The sequence below is a fragment of the Colobus angolensis genome, unplaced genomic scaffold (assembly GCF_000951035.1).
Source record: "Colobus angolensis palliatus isolate OR3802 unplaced genomic scaffold, Cang.pa_1.0 Scaffold111, whole genome shotgun sequence".
NCBI classification, from domain to species: Eukaryota; Metazoa; Chordata; class Mammalia; order Primates; family Cercopithecidae; genus Colobus; species Colobus angolensis.
Genome location: NW_012112142.1, coordinates 6,853,241 through 6,868,636, shown reverse-complemented (window position 1 = coordinate 6,868,636; position 15,396 = coordinate 6,853,241). Strand labels below are relative to the sequence as shown.

The 15,396-nt window shown below is 43.7% G+C and overlaps 1 protein-coding gene across 1 annotated transcript; it reads left to right on the top strand.

Annotated features, from left to right (window-relative positions):
• Nucleotides 1-1,062: 1,062 nt before the first annotated feature.
• LOC105522728 lies at nt 1,063-14,892 on the top strand. The gene is made up of 6 exons (XM_011957319.1): nt 1,063-1,270; nt 6,477-6,699; nt 8,526-8,689; nt 12,584-12,896; nt 13,404-13,467; nt 14,284-14,892. Exons 1-6 carry the CDS (start codon nt 1,063-1,065, stop codon nt 14,890-14,892), a joined length of 1,581 nt encoding a protein of 526 aa, XP_011812709.1.
• The last annotated feature ends 504 nt before the right edge of the window (nt 14,893-15,396 follow it).

Sequence of the window (15,396 nt, the reverse complement as noted above, 5' to 3'; positions counted from 1 at the left end):
TGTGGCTACAGGCACATGCCACCACGCCCAGCTAGTTTTTTGTATTTTAGTAGAGACAGGGTTTCATCTTATTGCCCAGGCTGGTCTTGAATCCTGTGCTCAGGCAATCCACCCGCCTCGGCCTCCCAAAGTGCTAGGATTACAGGCGTGAACCACCACACCCGGCCTAAAACAGCACTGTTAAAAAATGCCTGTGATAATCCTAAATATTTATGTAGGCATTCATTTGCCTTGTTTGCTATCTCTCATTTTATTTTTGTCAACTTCTTTTACATTGCCAAATTTTAATTCTTCCTCTTGATGGGAATTAGAGATAGTAAACAAAAGTAAAATTTACTCTATAAATGCTATTTTATTGAATGATTGTATTCTATTCCTGAGCCAAAATTTTTATGAATATGTTTAAGAAGGTATAGAATAAATTGAGTATTTCTTTCTCTGCTCATCTTCTTTACTAGGATATAGCTAAAAACAGCCAAAGAAAGGACAAAGAGATATCAAAGCATTGCCAACGTAACAGTCACCTCTAAATAATTGATAGTTGGTAGACGTTTCGTAGCACTTAGCTTGGTAATTTTCAGTTGTAACAGAGATAAGATGCTCAGCCAAGCCACCCCATGCCATGCCTCCTGACCATAGTGGTGTATTGGGTGTCTACTTCAGCAATAATGTATCAGAGCTCACACTGCCCTTGGGTACCAGTCAGCTTGTAAGGAGCTCACGCTAGGATACAAACATTTTCTGGTTTTATTTCTTTGACTTAATAATTAAAGCTTCTCTTTTGAACAACAACAACATAAAAGCAGTCTGGTCTTACAAGAAAATTATAAGAATAGAAGTTTTTAAAAAGGTGTTTGGAAATGAAACACTTCCTTTAGCCTGGCATTTCTTTTTGATCTTGGCCTTGAGCATTAGCAATCCTGGGAGGCTGCACTGAAAGCATCTCAGGTACAGAGGCAATGTGGGGTTCAGGTTAGTCACATCCCAAGAAGACTTTATGTCATTTTCCTCAATAGCATCTGGACTGAAGCTGCTGTTTGTCATGATACAGGAGAGGGCAGGATGAGGATGCGGGCTGCCCTCATGGGCTGGGCTTGTACCACCCTCTGCCTGGTTTCCTGCTCATCTGCCTTTTCCCATGGTGCCAGCATGGTGGCCTGTGAGGACATGCAGCCCAAGCACATTCAAGCCCAGCCTCAGCACCAGGACACCCATCACGTCACCATCCATACCCGCAGGTCTTCGTATGCACCAGGTGACAAGATTCCAGGTATGTACCGGAGAGGCTTTGAGAGACTCTGAGGAGCCCCAGAGCCCCCATGGATCTTCCAGTTTGTGTTTGTCCCAGTCAGAAGCTTCCTGGACTAAATTTGACTTAATCCTTTTTTTTTTTTTTTTTTTTTTTGGAGAGATGGAGTCTCACTATGTTGCCCAGGCTGGTCTGGAACTCCTGGGCTCAAGTGGTCCTCCCACCTCAGGCTCCCAAGAAAATGGGACTACAGGCACATACCACTGTGCCATGCTAATTTTTTGTGTTTTTTTTTTTTTTTTTAGAGACAGAGTCTTGGTATGTTGCCCAGTCTGGTCTCGAACTCCTGGGCTCAAGTGAACCTCCTGATTCAGCCTCCCAAACTGCTGGGATTGCAGGCACAAGCCACCATGCCCAGCCTGGCTTAATCTTAAGAAGCAATTATCAGCTTAAAAATAAGCATAAAATATTTGTGTCATAAAAGCCACATAACTAAACTCTGCATTGATTGTGATCTGTATAAGAAGGCACAAATATCATTATTATAGAAAATTATTTTATCCTTATAATAAGATATAAATGTATCTTATTATGGACACAAATATAGTTACTCTGAAGAACCTTCATGTATCATCTATGTGTGTGACATACACTTTTTTCTCATTACTTAAAACTAAAATTCATCCATCAACAGACACTTTGGTGAGAAGATGGATATTTTAATTCGCTTGACTCTAGTAACCATTTCACTATGTGTAAGTATATCAAAACATCATGTTGTACATTTTAAATATATACAATTTGATATTTTTAAATTAAAATATTAAGGGATGAAAAAATCATTTCCTGCTCTTTTAGTTTAGGTGCCTGCCTATAAAAGCAGGGGAAGAACGTAAGCACAGGTGGTTTATGTGAGAGAGCATCCCAGGAAACACAGGTGAGGAAGAGGGAAAAGAAGCTGAGCAGGAGGAGACGATAATCAAGGGCGTGCAACTGAGCAGGTCGCTGCTGTGGGCACCCGAGGTGCATTCCGGTGGGGACCCTCTGAGAAGCCATGTGAAACACCTCTGAATCATCTCTCAGGAGGATGCAGGGGCAGGGCACTTATCAGTTTTGGGTTGCCCTCCCAGGGGTGTTTCTACTTCCATGCCCACCCCCACTCCCCAAACTCACACACACTCTTCAGAGTCCATAGCTTACCTCTTGGACCAAGCTTGGAAGTGGCAGTGAGGGACAACAGGGGAGGAAGCTGTAGATGCTTCAGATGCCACTAAGTGTAGGCAGAAAACCGCACACCCAAGGTGAGCTCCATCAGCAACTTTTGCCCTAAACCCCTCTTGATTTTTACTGATTCTTTTGACGGGAACTAAAGGTGACAAACAAAAATGAAATTTACTCTATAAATATTGTTTTATCCATTCGTTTTGTTCTGTTGAGAAGTGTGAAAAAACATGGGTGGATAGTACATGAGCTCAACATCAATTTACTTCCCAATATACTGAATTAAGGCTATTGTAACAGAGCTTCCCAAACTTTGTCACATCATGACACAGAAAGCGAGTCTGTGCATATAGCACACTGGGGCAAATGCAAGAGGCTCCCCAAGGAAGGCCACTTCTTTGGGGTCTCCAACCACCCTAGTATGCATCCAGCTCCTCCCAGCATAAGGGATTGGTATGTCAGTATCCTGGTGTTCTGTGGCTAGGGGAATAACAATGGTAAGAATCAAAACACTATGTCAGCCAGGCTTGGTGGCTCATGCCTGTAATCCCAGCACTTTGGGAGGCCAAGGTAGGTGGATCACTTGAGCTCAGGAGTTTGAGACCAGCCTGGGCAACATGGCAAAACCCCATCTCTACAAAAAAACAAAAAACAGAAATTAGCCGGGCATGGTGGCTTGCACCCTGTGGTCCCAACTATGCTAGAGGCTGAGGTGGGAGGATTGCTTGAGCCTGGGAGGCAGAGGTTGCAGTGAACTGAGATAGCGCCACTGCACTCCAGCCTGGGTGACAGTGACAAAGTGAGACTCTGTCTCAAAAACAAACAAAACCCAAAACCAAAAAACCGCTAGGTCAGGGAGAAAAATCTGCAGAAATAACTACAAATGTTGTGATCCCTAAATTCTGAAGGTATCCTGAGGGAAACATAATTGGATTGTAACTGGAACCAAGACAGCATATGTAATAAATAACTTAAGGGAGTGCCTCATGGATTCAATGAGAGTCAGCTATTACTCACTTATGTTGTAAGTATACTGTTTTCTTACCGGGATCTGTGAGCTCCTTGAAGGTAAGGGCCATGATATCCTGCTCATAGATATATACTCAACACCTAGCATAGTGCCTAGTGTTCAGTAGTTCTAAATATTTGTTCAAATGTTGTTAATAAAAATTCAAATGTGTGGAAAATAAAACAATCCTAGACACCAAGCTGCATTTAGCCAATTTGTAAAGGTCTGACCCTGGTTTTAGCCACTCATTCCCTTGAACATGAGTGGCTAATTTTTAAAAAAATTTTTAAAATAGCTTAAAGATATTACATGCTTTAAAAATGTTAGAATAGTATCAAAAGGTAGAAAATTAAAAGTACTTTTCCTTCTCTTGCTCTGAACACTCAATTTGATTCTCCAGAGGTAACTCTTGTTAAGTTTCTTGCACCTCTTTTCAGAAGTTTTCCATGCATATAAGCATATGTGAGTGAGATCTCAAATTAATATAATCTTAAGCAGACACAAATTAAATGTCTGTGTAATGTTTATATTTTTTTTACCTAACAATCAGATTGATATCTTTTATTGAATACAGAGCTTGGGTTTTGTTTTGTTTTTTTGAGACAGAGTCTTGCTCTGTCGCCCAGGCTGGAGTGCAGTGGCGCGATCTCAGCTCACTGCAAGCTCCGCCTCCCAGGTTCACGCCATTCTCCTGCCTCAGCCTCCCCAGTAGCTGGCACTACAGGTGCCCGCCACCACACCTGGCTAATTTTTTTTTTGTATTTTTTAGTAGAGATGGGATTTCAACGTGATAGCCAGGGTGGTCTCGATCTCCTGACCTTGTGATCCGCCTGCCTCGGCCTCCCAAAGTGCTGGGATTGCAGGCATGAGCTATGGCGCCCGGCCACAGAGCTTGCTTTTAATGATTTCATGACAGTCCATTGTCTGGAGGTCACATGATTGATTTAACCAGTTTCTTATTTATGGGAATTTACTTTTTAAATTTTTTTTCATAAACAGTTTTGATGGACATCTTTATTCATATATCTTTGCTCATCATATGCATCGGGATTGTTTTAGCTGCAAGTATCAGAAAAAATGATTAACAGAAACTTGACGAGTAAAAACATTTAATTTTCTCTCTTAAGTCTGGAGGCACAGTTTCTGTATTGGGTGAAGCCATTCAATACATCATTGAGATCCTAAGATTTTTCCATTTTCCTGCTGTCATCAGCGAGTTGGGTTTTCATTCCTTTGACGTCACACAGTTTCAGGATGAGTGCCGTGGTTTTAGGCCTCACACTGGGATGACAGCTGGAATAAAGGCCTTACGTGAAAAGATTGATCCTTAGACATTAGCTGTTCTCTCAGCAGATTTGGCCTCATTGGCCAGAATTCTGTCTGGTGAAGGGGAACTGAATCACCAACACTGGTTTCAGTCTAATCACGGTTCATCCCCTGGAGAAAAGGAGAAGCCTAACTTCCCTGAAGACAGGTGGTCTCCATTTGCCACATGAATGTAGCATCTGGGTTCTGTTAGCAGAACCATCTGCTCTGCTAGCAGGGAATAAGCAGACAATCGCTGTTGAGTATTGGACATCAGTGTTTGCCATATTTATTTGTTCAAGTTTGTCAGTGGGGAAAATTCTTAGCTGCAAAATTTCTAGATCAAAGAGCAATGATTTTTGGAGGGCATTTCTTTTATTGTGTTTATATACATATATCATAAACTTTACCATTATAGCTGTATACAGCTCAGTGGCATCAAGTGCATTCATAATGTTGTACAGCCATCATCACTATCCATTTCCAGAACTTTTCCATCATCCCAGATGGACATTCTGTACTGGCCATCCTTCCCTGTGCCCAGCCCCAGCCAACTTTAAATCTTCTTTCTGTCTCTGTCAATCCGACTGCTCTGGGTGCCTCACAGAAGCAGAATCATGCAATATTTGTCATCTTCGGTCTGGCTTATTTTACTATGTTTTCAGGGCTAACTGATAAGGTAGCATGTATCAGAGGGGTAATTGCATTTTAAATGTGGAAGACGTTGTCAGGTTACACCACAAAAAGCTGGATGGTTTATAGTCCCAGCACTAGTGAATGAATGCCCTAGTTTTTCCATAGTCTTATCAAGACTGTTTACAACCACACATTTTAACATTTGCTAATATGAAAGGTGTAAAATAGTATCTCATTTATAATTGCTTTAAAAACATTACTGAGCAGCTAGGTGTGGTGGCTCACGCCTGTAATCCCAGCACTTTGGGAGGCTGGGGAGGGCAGATCACGAGGTCAAGAGATCGAGACCATCCTGGCCAACATGATGAAAACCCCTGTCTCTACTAAAAATACAAAAATTATCTGGGCATGGTGGCACGTGCCTGTAGTCCCAGCTACTTGAGAGGCTGAGGCAGGAGAATCGCTTGAACCCGGGAGGCAGAGGTTGTAGTGAGCTGGGATCGTGCCACTGCACTGCAGCCTGGCGACAGAGCGAGACTCTGTCTCAAAAAAAAAAAAAAAAAAAATTATTACTAAGCTTGTTTTATTTTCTATTTGTATCCTTTCATTATTTTGAGGGAGTCATCTTTTTATGGATTCACCATGACTCTGATTATTTGTCTGCTTTATGTCTTACAAATACTTTTCTTTGGAAAATAATTTTTTTTAATCATCTGTCCTAAGTTCACCTAAACTCGTATTTTAAAAAAATATAGCACACTTTACTCACCTTTTCCTTTATGGCAGCTGGGTTTTACTCAGAGAGGCATTTCTAAATCCAGTATTTATAAAAAGAAAAAAATGTTTCCAGTTATATTTTATTTCATTTTCGCATACCTTTGATCCAAATGGAATTTATTTTGGTGTGAAATAGGACTTCAACTTTTCCCCGCCCCCAATGAATTGTTCACTTTCTAGGGGTTGATCTTAAACTTTTAGTTTTGAAAAAACCTGCATAAAATCACCAAATGGAACTAAGTCACACATGTTCATGTTGAATGGGTGTTTTTGTTGCAGTGACGGTGAGAAGCAGTCGTGATTTCATGGGATTTCTCCTTCAGGCTCGAAGAGTGTCTGATCGTCAAATAGCTGGGACTTTTGTTTCCATTCCTCCTCATTCCAAACTGATGACTTGTTTTCAAGAGGCTGATGCAGTCACCCATTCTGACAAGTCCCTGAAGAGAAACCTGTCGTTCCTGTGGAAGGCCCCTGCCCAGCCTGTGGGGGACATTAAGTTCCTGTAAGAGAGTGAAGTGCTGTTTCTTAGAAACTGAGCCTTTTACTTTGAAGAGAGGGGAGCTTCTCTTTGCCCTGCCTTCACATTCCCTTTCCCCCTCCTTATGTGGCCACCTTATAGCAAAGACAGGGTCACGGATGCTGCCTCAACTGGAGAGCCTATGCAGAGGGGAGCTAAAAAAAATGTTGCCCCCAAACTCATCCCTTCAGCACTATCCATATTATCTCCCTGCCTCCCCAGGCACAGGTAAATCTTGGCCAACCTCTCCAGGAATTTCTGACCAGAGGACAGAAGGGCTGGCGGTGGGAAGGCAGGAGAGAGCCAAGAAAGAGACAGGCAGATGGACAAATGGACACGTCCCTGGGCCCAGGAAAAGCCTCTTGAGGCTCTGTGCCTTGGCTTGTTGTCTATAAATGGGCATAACCACAGCACCTCCCTCAGAGGGTTGTGTATGGATGAGAGAGCCTCTGTTTGCTCAGAACAGTTCCTGGCAGCAGTAAGCACTTTAAAAGCGTCATTACTACTCAAAATGAGGTACTTGTTTTGTCATTCTTTTCAGACACTTACATTTACCAAGAAAGATAATTTTTTTCTTTCAGGAAAGGGTGTGTGTTTCTGTTTCTTTTCCCCACACCCTCCTAAATATGAAGGAGATTGCGTCTGCAGGCAGAGGTCATCCAGGGCACGTGCTTACCTCCAGGACCCCCCTCTGCTCTGCGGAGCAGTGGGAGAGGAGGTTGGTGGCCCCAGCCTGTGGTGTCCCTTCTCCCCCACTTTCTGGTGGCACAGGGCAGCAGACAGGACGGTGAGAGGAAGGCCCGGGCCCGCTTACCCGTGGGTGTGCCCAGCTTCTGCCCTCGGCTTTGGTTCTTACGCAGTACAGAGGGTGTCTGACACTTGAAGTCCTTAAACCTGTACAGTCACCTTTCTTTCTCAAAGCACCTCCATTCCTATTTTTGGATTCACCATCATAGCTACTGCCTGCTGCATAGCAAGTAGTGTAGAAGCTGTGATCTCCATTTGACAGAAAAAAAACGAGCTAAGTCACTTGATGAGATGCCTGTCCTAAGTCGCCCTGTGATCTCCCACCTCTGGGAACTCTCACGCACGATAACGTCTTCCAAGTCTGGAAACCGCATGTTGGGGGCCTGAACTATGACTCTCACTGAGTCTCGAGCCTCTGGGTGACCTCAGCCAAATTAATCGCCTTGTTATGACTGCCTCCTGAATACTTATAAAGTGGGAAAAATGATGCTTGCCAATAATCCCTCCTTTACTGAAATATTTGGAAGAACAAATGGCATAATGTTTGTGAAACTGATTTTTACTGAAGAATTATTTTTCAAAAAATTATTTAGAATATTAAGGATTTGTCTCTAATTTCCAATAGAATCTACAATGACAATAGACATGTACAATTATACAACAGAATTATGAGATCTTCAAATCATGATGTAGTAACGGTATATCAGGAATGGCTAATAATAACATTGACAATAAAACCTTTTACTGGAGTCTAAACAGTTTAAAGAGAAACTTTTTAGTTAAAATGAGATTTTTAGTGACTGTATTTATTCAAGAGGACCATTGATTTGTTCAAATCCTCTCCTATTCTAATTATTTGCAACTGTGGGGTTTTTGTTTTTAAAAAGAATGAAGTCACTCTTCATTCTTCAAGTAATAACATAATCTCTCTCTCATTCTTCTATTTATTTAGTTTTGTTCATGTTTATCTGTTAGTGTGTTCTCTCTTTTCTATGAGGCTGGCCTGAGTTATTATTTAAAGGAAACTAAATCCGTGAACCACTCTGCTCTTTCTCTTTCCGCAGTTTATCAGTAGTCCAGTCATATTTCGTTTACTGGGCAAGGATTGAATCATCTGTTGTGTCTCAACAGACACATAGCAGCGCCCATTCTGACGACCGCATGGAGCCCAGATTACTGATGCCAACCCTTCACCAGAGGTTGGGCGATGTTGAAGGAGCTGCCCCAGGTACAGCTTGTCATTGTATTTGCCGGGCTGGTTGTCATCATTATTTTTACAGTTATCTATTTTCACTTAAAAGTTACTACTGCCAGTTTCCTGTCCCTGCAAAACAAGTAATAAACACCTGCTGTGGCCAGCTGCAGCAGTTCCTGGGGATGTGATAACGCAGCAGTGAGAGGGAGGGAACGCTTGCAGTTGCTTTGTTTGTTGCAGCAAACACACTTTGTCTAGCTCAACCTAACACATTAAGTCAGGCCCCGGGGTGGACAGTGAGAGCTGTGCTGCAATACCAAAAAACAGCATACACCTCTTCCCCGACATTTACTAGTCCTCACAATATTTCCGCTGTTTTCCTTAGTCCCCTGAAGCTACACAGGGAGCACAAAAAAGAAATGAGCTTTTCTTCGTCTTTTCTCATAAAAACGCATCCAGTTTTCATTGTTACTTTTCACGGTAGGTAGATGGCTCTTTGCAACCTGGGTTGGAGAACAGAATCGGGAATCACTGTTTCAATGGGAAGGGATTTTTCCTTGCTCATTACATGGCTTTATATTCCATTAGTCCATGAACTCCTGAAAAAAGAAAAGAAAAAAACGAAACAAAGGAAAACCTCTAGCCAACTAGAGGATGTTTGACCTACCTGAAAATCCCTGGTGGTATGGAACTCCTTTTTATTGCTTATTTCTAGTTAAGTTCTATGAACACAAGCACTCGTAAAAGCATCCAGGCACATGCACGCCAGACTCTACCCTTAATCCATTCGTTCTCCTCTTCCTTTATTCTTTGCTAATATGTTAAGGCCAGAATCCAGTCAGAATCCCTGCCTCTTCTCAGTCGAGCAGACCCAGGTACAGAAACAGTGAGGACCACCCTCCATACTCTGTCTTTGCCCCCAAACCTTTGTCTTCTCCCATTACCCAGCACAACTCCTCCAACCTTCCCACCAAGACACTCCTAAAAGCAGAGTAAAGATCTCAGAGCCTGAGAGTGTGGCCTGGAGAGGACCCTGCACCCCTGACATATGTTTGAAATCTCATGTTTTATTTTATGAATGATGCAAATGTCATGTTTTAATCCCAAGTATAACCACGTTTGTTTGAACATGAATATGAATAAAACTGAAGTTTCAGGAAGAAGTGTCATGTGGAGCCTTGGGCCTTTCTATGCCTGACTCTGCTGGAAACCTTGCCTGCTAGGGGCCACAGCTTCCAGCCCAAGCAGTTTACAGGGTAACCTCCTCATTACATTGCCCACATTCCTCTCTTTCTGGCCCCAGCCTGTCTTCCCCATTCATTCCAGTACCCAAACCCTAGTGATTCCCAAAGGAAAAAGAAACGTGTATGTATGCATGTGTGTGCATGTGTGTATGTATGTGTGTGTGCGTGTGTGTGTGTGTATGTATCCTGGGAAGTTTATCTTTGTACAGTTAAGAAATCTATTCACCTTATTTTTTTTTTGAGGCGGAGTCTCGCTCTGTCACCCGGACTGGAGTGCAGTGGCCGGATCTCAGCTCACTGCAAGCTCCGCCTCCTGGGTTTACGCCATTCTCCTGCCTCAGCCTCCCGAGTAGCTGGGACTACAGGCGCCCGCCACCTCGCCTGGCTAGTTTTTTTTGTATTTTTAGTAGAGACGGGGTTTCACCGTGTTAGCCAGGATGGTCTCAATCTCCTGACCTCGTGATCCGCCCGTCTCGGCCTCCCAAAGTGCTGGGATTACAGGCTTGAGCCACCGCGCCCGGCCGCCACCTTATTTCAAATAATAAAGTGAAATAGATTTCTTAACTGTACAAAGGATTCAGTAGGCAAGTATAAATTATAAATTTTCAAAATTGGGAAAGTAGTATATTGTATATCGGAAACTTATCTCCCAATAGACCAAGACACTTTGGGTCCTCCTCCACCCCATTAGGTATGGTCTACTTTTATATTTCAGTCCCTTCCCTTCTGATACTTCCTCAAACTGGACTGTTCCACATGACAGTTCTCTGCATCTTTCAAGGTACAGTTCAAATATCTCCTTTGTGAAACTTTTCCTGATATTTCTTGATAGGCAGGTGTCTTAGTCTATTCCAGCTGCTATAACAAAACATCCTAGACTGAATAATTTATAAACAATAGAAACGTATTGCCTACATTCTGGAGGTTGGGAAGTCGAAGATGAAGGCACCAACAGATTAAGTGTCTGGTGAGGGAGGGATGATCTGTGCCTCAACAATGGCACGTTCTTGCTGTGTCTTCACATGGTGGAAGGGGTGAACAAGCTCCCTCAGTCCCCTTTTATAAGGCTACTAATCCCATTCATGAGGACTCCACCCTCATGACTTAAGCACCTGCTAAAAACCCCACCTCTTTACACTATTGCATTGGGAGTTTGATTTCAACATGTGAATTTTGAGGGGGACACATTAAGACCATAGTGGCAAGTATAATTGCTTCCTTAGCTCTGGTATTAATTGATTAATTAATTCATTAATTAATTTTGAGACAGAGTCTCTCTCTGTTACCCAGGCTGGAGTGCAGTGGTGCGGTCTCAGCTCACTGCAACTTCCACCTCCTGGGTTCAAACGATTCTCCTGCCTCAGCCTCCCAAGTAGCTTGGAATTATAGGCATGCGCCACTGCATCCTGCTAACTTTGGTAGTTTTAGTAGAGAGACACAGTTTCCCCATGTTGACCAGGCTGATCTTTAACTCCTGACCTTAGGTGATCTACTTGCCATGGCCTGCCAAAGTGCTGGGATTACAGGTGTGAGCGTCCGGCCTCTTGTATTAATTTAGGTAGTTTGACATGTAAGGGTGTCTCTTCCCAGTTTTGAGTTCAGGGATACCAATTACAAGTCTGCATTGTGTTTGCATCTCCAACAACTCTAACAATGCCCAGCACGCAGTGGGTCTGCAGGAAATATCCAAATGCTCTTAGAGTTCAAGAAGGAATTTGAAACTATCAGTTTGCCATGTTTTGTATGTCTGGGCTAGGCTGCTTTGTTCTTCACTTCAACGTTTTTGAGTGTTAAAAACATTGGAGCAAAGGGGTACCTCCTTCACCCCTATGAAAGAACCTGGAGCCTTTGCCAGAGAAACTTCTGCCAACACTGTTTTGGTCAATGCCATCATGTCATCCTCATCATCATTGTGGTAAACCCTCTGTGCATGTTGCCTGTGCCTGTGTGCCAGGCACCTGCTTCACGTTTCCCCATCAATGAGTTCATGTCAACCCCTCAGCAATTCTATGCTGGCTTCATTTTGCAAATGAAGAAATTAATGCCCTGGGAGGGCTTCCTCAAAGCCAGGAATTTAGTGGAGGACTGAACCCAGACAAGAGTATGACTCTACAACCTGCACTTGCTTGCTTGCTGCTCTGTGTGAAGCTCTTTCTCATGCTCTGGGCTGTCAGGTTAGCCAGTCACAAACGGGAAATGAGATGGTGGAGGGCAGTGGAGGGCAGTGATCTCGTCTCTGCTCATAGCAGATGTTCAAGTTATTATCACCAGGGAAAGAAACTTTGATTGTTAATAATAGAGCAAGAAAGATCTAGGGCTTTGAAAAGTCTGATTTGTGGGATTCCGCTCTTTTTTCTAGCTAGAAGCAGTTTTTGGCAGAGGTGAAATAAATACGGTGGTCACAGTGCGTTCTGCGTTCCCTGAATGGTGGCTGTTAGGAAGGTACAAGCCCAGACAGGCCAGGGACTCACTCTAAAAAGATACAAGCCCTTGCGTGGTCAGGGGCTTGTGTGATCAGGCAGGTCATCAGTATGCTGACACTTTTAAGTGCCTTACACTTAATGGTCTCTCCTTGAGGAACATTAGAGTCACTGCTGTTTACCCCCGATCATAGCTGTTTGTACCAATCGATACGGGGAAAATGCTCTCACTCTCTCTGCACTGTCTTTGGACCTCTGCTTAGCTCCCAGGGCCCCAATCACTCTTCCACAGAAGCACACACATGTCTTTGCTGTTACCCTTCCTGGAGCTGCAGAGGAGGACAACCTAGATCCTGTTCCTGCCAGTATTTGGGTGACAAAGTTTCCTGGGGATGCAGAGACTCTGTCCCAACCATCTTCACACACAGCCACTGAAGGCAGCATCGACCAGCAACCCAGCATGGACAGCAGTCCGACTCTAGAGCCGTCCCTGGAGGTCCACAGGCTGGAGAGGCTCATGGCCCTCAAGAGAGTCTCCTCAGAGAGCTTTGCTTCCAGACTTAGCATCCATCACAGGTAAGGGTGATGGGTGGGCCATTCAGGACAGGTGATGGGACTAGGCTGAACACTGGAGTGCATCATTTGGAGTCTGACAAAGAAGATCTCAGCCATATTTATTCTTAAGTGTGTGTAAAACCCAGGATGTAGCAGGGCCACTGGTCTGAAGGACTGGGTATGATAATTACCCAGGGAAATTATTCTCTTGGATGGGGTGAGATCTCTGAGATGCTGTTATAAATAAAACAAAACTTTAAAAGTGACTTTTTATATTTTAAATATATTTATAATAACAATATGGAAATGTATATTTTATACAAAATAATAAGCGATAGCATTTGGTGAGTTCTTTGCCGCCATTCTCACTCATCTCTCCCCTTCCTCTTCTCTGTGGTTCCCAACTCCAAACTCAGAAGTTTTTCAAGTGGATCTGATGCCATCTGCATACACAACAATGGTAGGAAACATTGCTTTTTGGTCCAAAACTTAATGACCTGTTTTCAGCCCTTCCATTCTTCCCTTTAGAACTCAGGATGATCCCAGCTTTGATTCGCTGGAAACTTGCCTGTCCTCAGTTGGGGGTGAACAGGTAAGAACCTAAACTGTGAAGAGGGCTTGCGACTGATGTTTTGATCCTGGACTGGCCAGTTTCAGGCTGGGAAATCAGAGCTATTAGACTGGTAGCTAAAGTCAGAGAGAAGAAGGCAAAGTATAATGTACACACAGTGTCTTTCTACTAATCAATACCTTTCCATTATATGCAGTGTCTCTGAAGTGATCGGCAATTGTAGAAATTGATGTTTTCGTGATTTGTCTTCTCACTTAGCCATAGTTAATAATTACTCTCTTCTCTCCTCCTCCATCCCTCCTTCATAACATTGACCTCAGAGCGCCATGTATGGTCCCAGAAGTTAGATCAATGGGCAATATAAAATATAAATGCCCACCGATTTACTATTCCTTTGAAGTCTTAGAAGGAACACAAAATAAAACATGGTGTAATATTCTTACTTACATTTATCAGAACCTACAGTGAGGTTAAATGGTCCCTCTTGCATGGGTCCTATCATAAAAAGATACACTAGAAGCTTTCAGCCATAGAAGATGATGCAATCACTCATTGATATTTTGGTTTGGAAGCCTCTTAAAGGATCCTTAGCTTGTTCTTGTAACTGGCTTCCTTTTTCTCTATGGGGTTTCCATTAGCCACCCCATCCCCATCAATAACAAGTGCGTTTGTATCTAGTTGGGCATTTTACTTTGAGCTCCTTTAGTAGCAAGAAAGAGATTGGGTTTTCAGCTGCCGCCTGGGAGTCTTTAAGGAACCCCAGTTAGTTACAAAGTTCAGTGGCAGCTTAGGAGGAAGACCAGTACCTTTGACTCTTTTTTCCCTTTGTTTTTCTAGGACAAGATGAAGGGCTCTAACAGGACCGTGACACAGCCTCCCCGGTACACCGTCCAACTTACCCGTCCCCGGCGCCTCTGGTCCTCTGAAACTTTCACAGGGAATGGGGCGGGGGCAAGCAACCCAACCCCTGTCCTCCAGACCTCTGGCACTTCTGGGCTACCTGCTACTGGTGACCAGTCAGAGGCATCCAGGGCCTCTGCCAGCTTCTTACCTCAGTCAAAGCACGAGGAGCTCAGAGCAGGGAAGGGAGATGGAGAGGGTGGAGTGGGATACCCTCAGCAGACCAACTCACGGCCTGACGTCGGGCAAGAGGAGGCCCAGGCCCCTCTGGGGATCCAGCTCAGAACTCCCCAGCTGGGAGTTCTGCTTTGCCTATCAGCCATCCTGGGCATGGCCCTGGCTGCTGGCCTTCGCTACCTGCACACCCAGTATTGCCACCAGCGGACAGAAGTGTCCTTCAGCGAGCCCGCTTCAGATGCTGTTGCCAGGGGCGACAGTGGTGAGACTGTGCACATCAGGAAGATTGGGGAGGATAGTTTTGTTTTGGTTCAAGCAGAGTACAACTGGATCACTCCTTCTGTGGGTAGCAAGAAAACAGTCCTCTGAGAAGACCAGCACCCCAGACCTCTCAGTGGCCCTCCTTGGGCCCTGGAGAGTGTCCCAGACAGAGCAGACCTAATGAGAATACCTGATGAAGACAGGGACTCATTGTGCCTCTGTCAATGTGCAGTTCATGGAGGAAGCCGGGAGAGGACAGTTTCATCAACAGAGGGAGTTATTTCTGAGCTTCGTTGTCTTAACATCTGTAATTGAGCTTCCCTTTTTTTTTTTTTTTTTTGCAATTAGACGTTCTGTTTGAAGACTTAAACTCAACACAATGAATATTGTATAACCTGCTCATTAATTAGACCCCTGTGGCTGCTAAGCTTCCTCTGTTGCCTTAAAGAAGCCATAGAAATAGAAATGCTGTCCCTCCTTAGTGTCTCAGCCTCATCTCTTCTAACTCTTTGGGAAAAAAAGTAATGGGTTGTGTCTCCTGCAAGAAAAAGAACTGCAGCTCTCACTTTGCCTTCCTAAACCACCCCCAAATAAGTTTTCTTTTCAAAACTA

What these genes read in the sequence shown, in the direction of transcription:
- LOC105522728 (XM_011957319.1), top strand. Translation starts at nt 1,063, where the DNA reads ATGAGGATGCGGGCTGCCCTCATGGGCTGGGCTTGTACCACCCTCTGC. An exon ending in TGTTGAAGGAGCTGCCCCAG is followed by an intron (nt 8,690 to 12,583) that starts GTACAGCTTGTC and finishes ACCTCTGCTTAG; the next exon opens with CTCCCAGGGCCCCAATCACT. An exon ending in CCTCAGTTGGGGGTGAACAG is followed by an intron (nt 13,468 to 14,283) that starts GTAAGAACCTAA and finishes TTGTTTTTCTAG; the next exon opens with GACAAGATGAAGGGCTCTAA.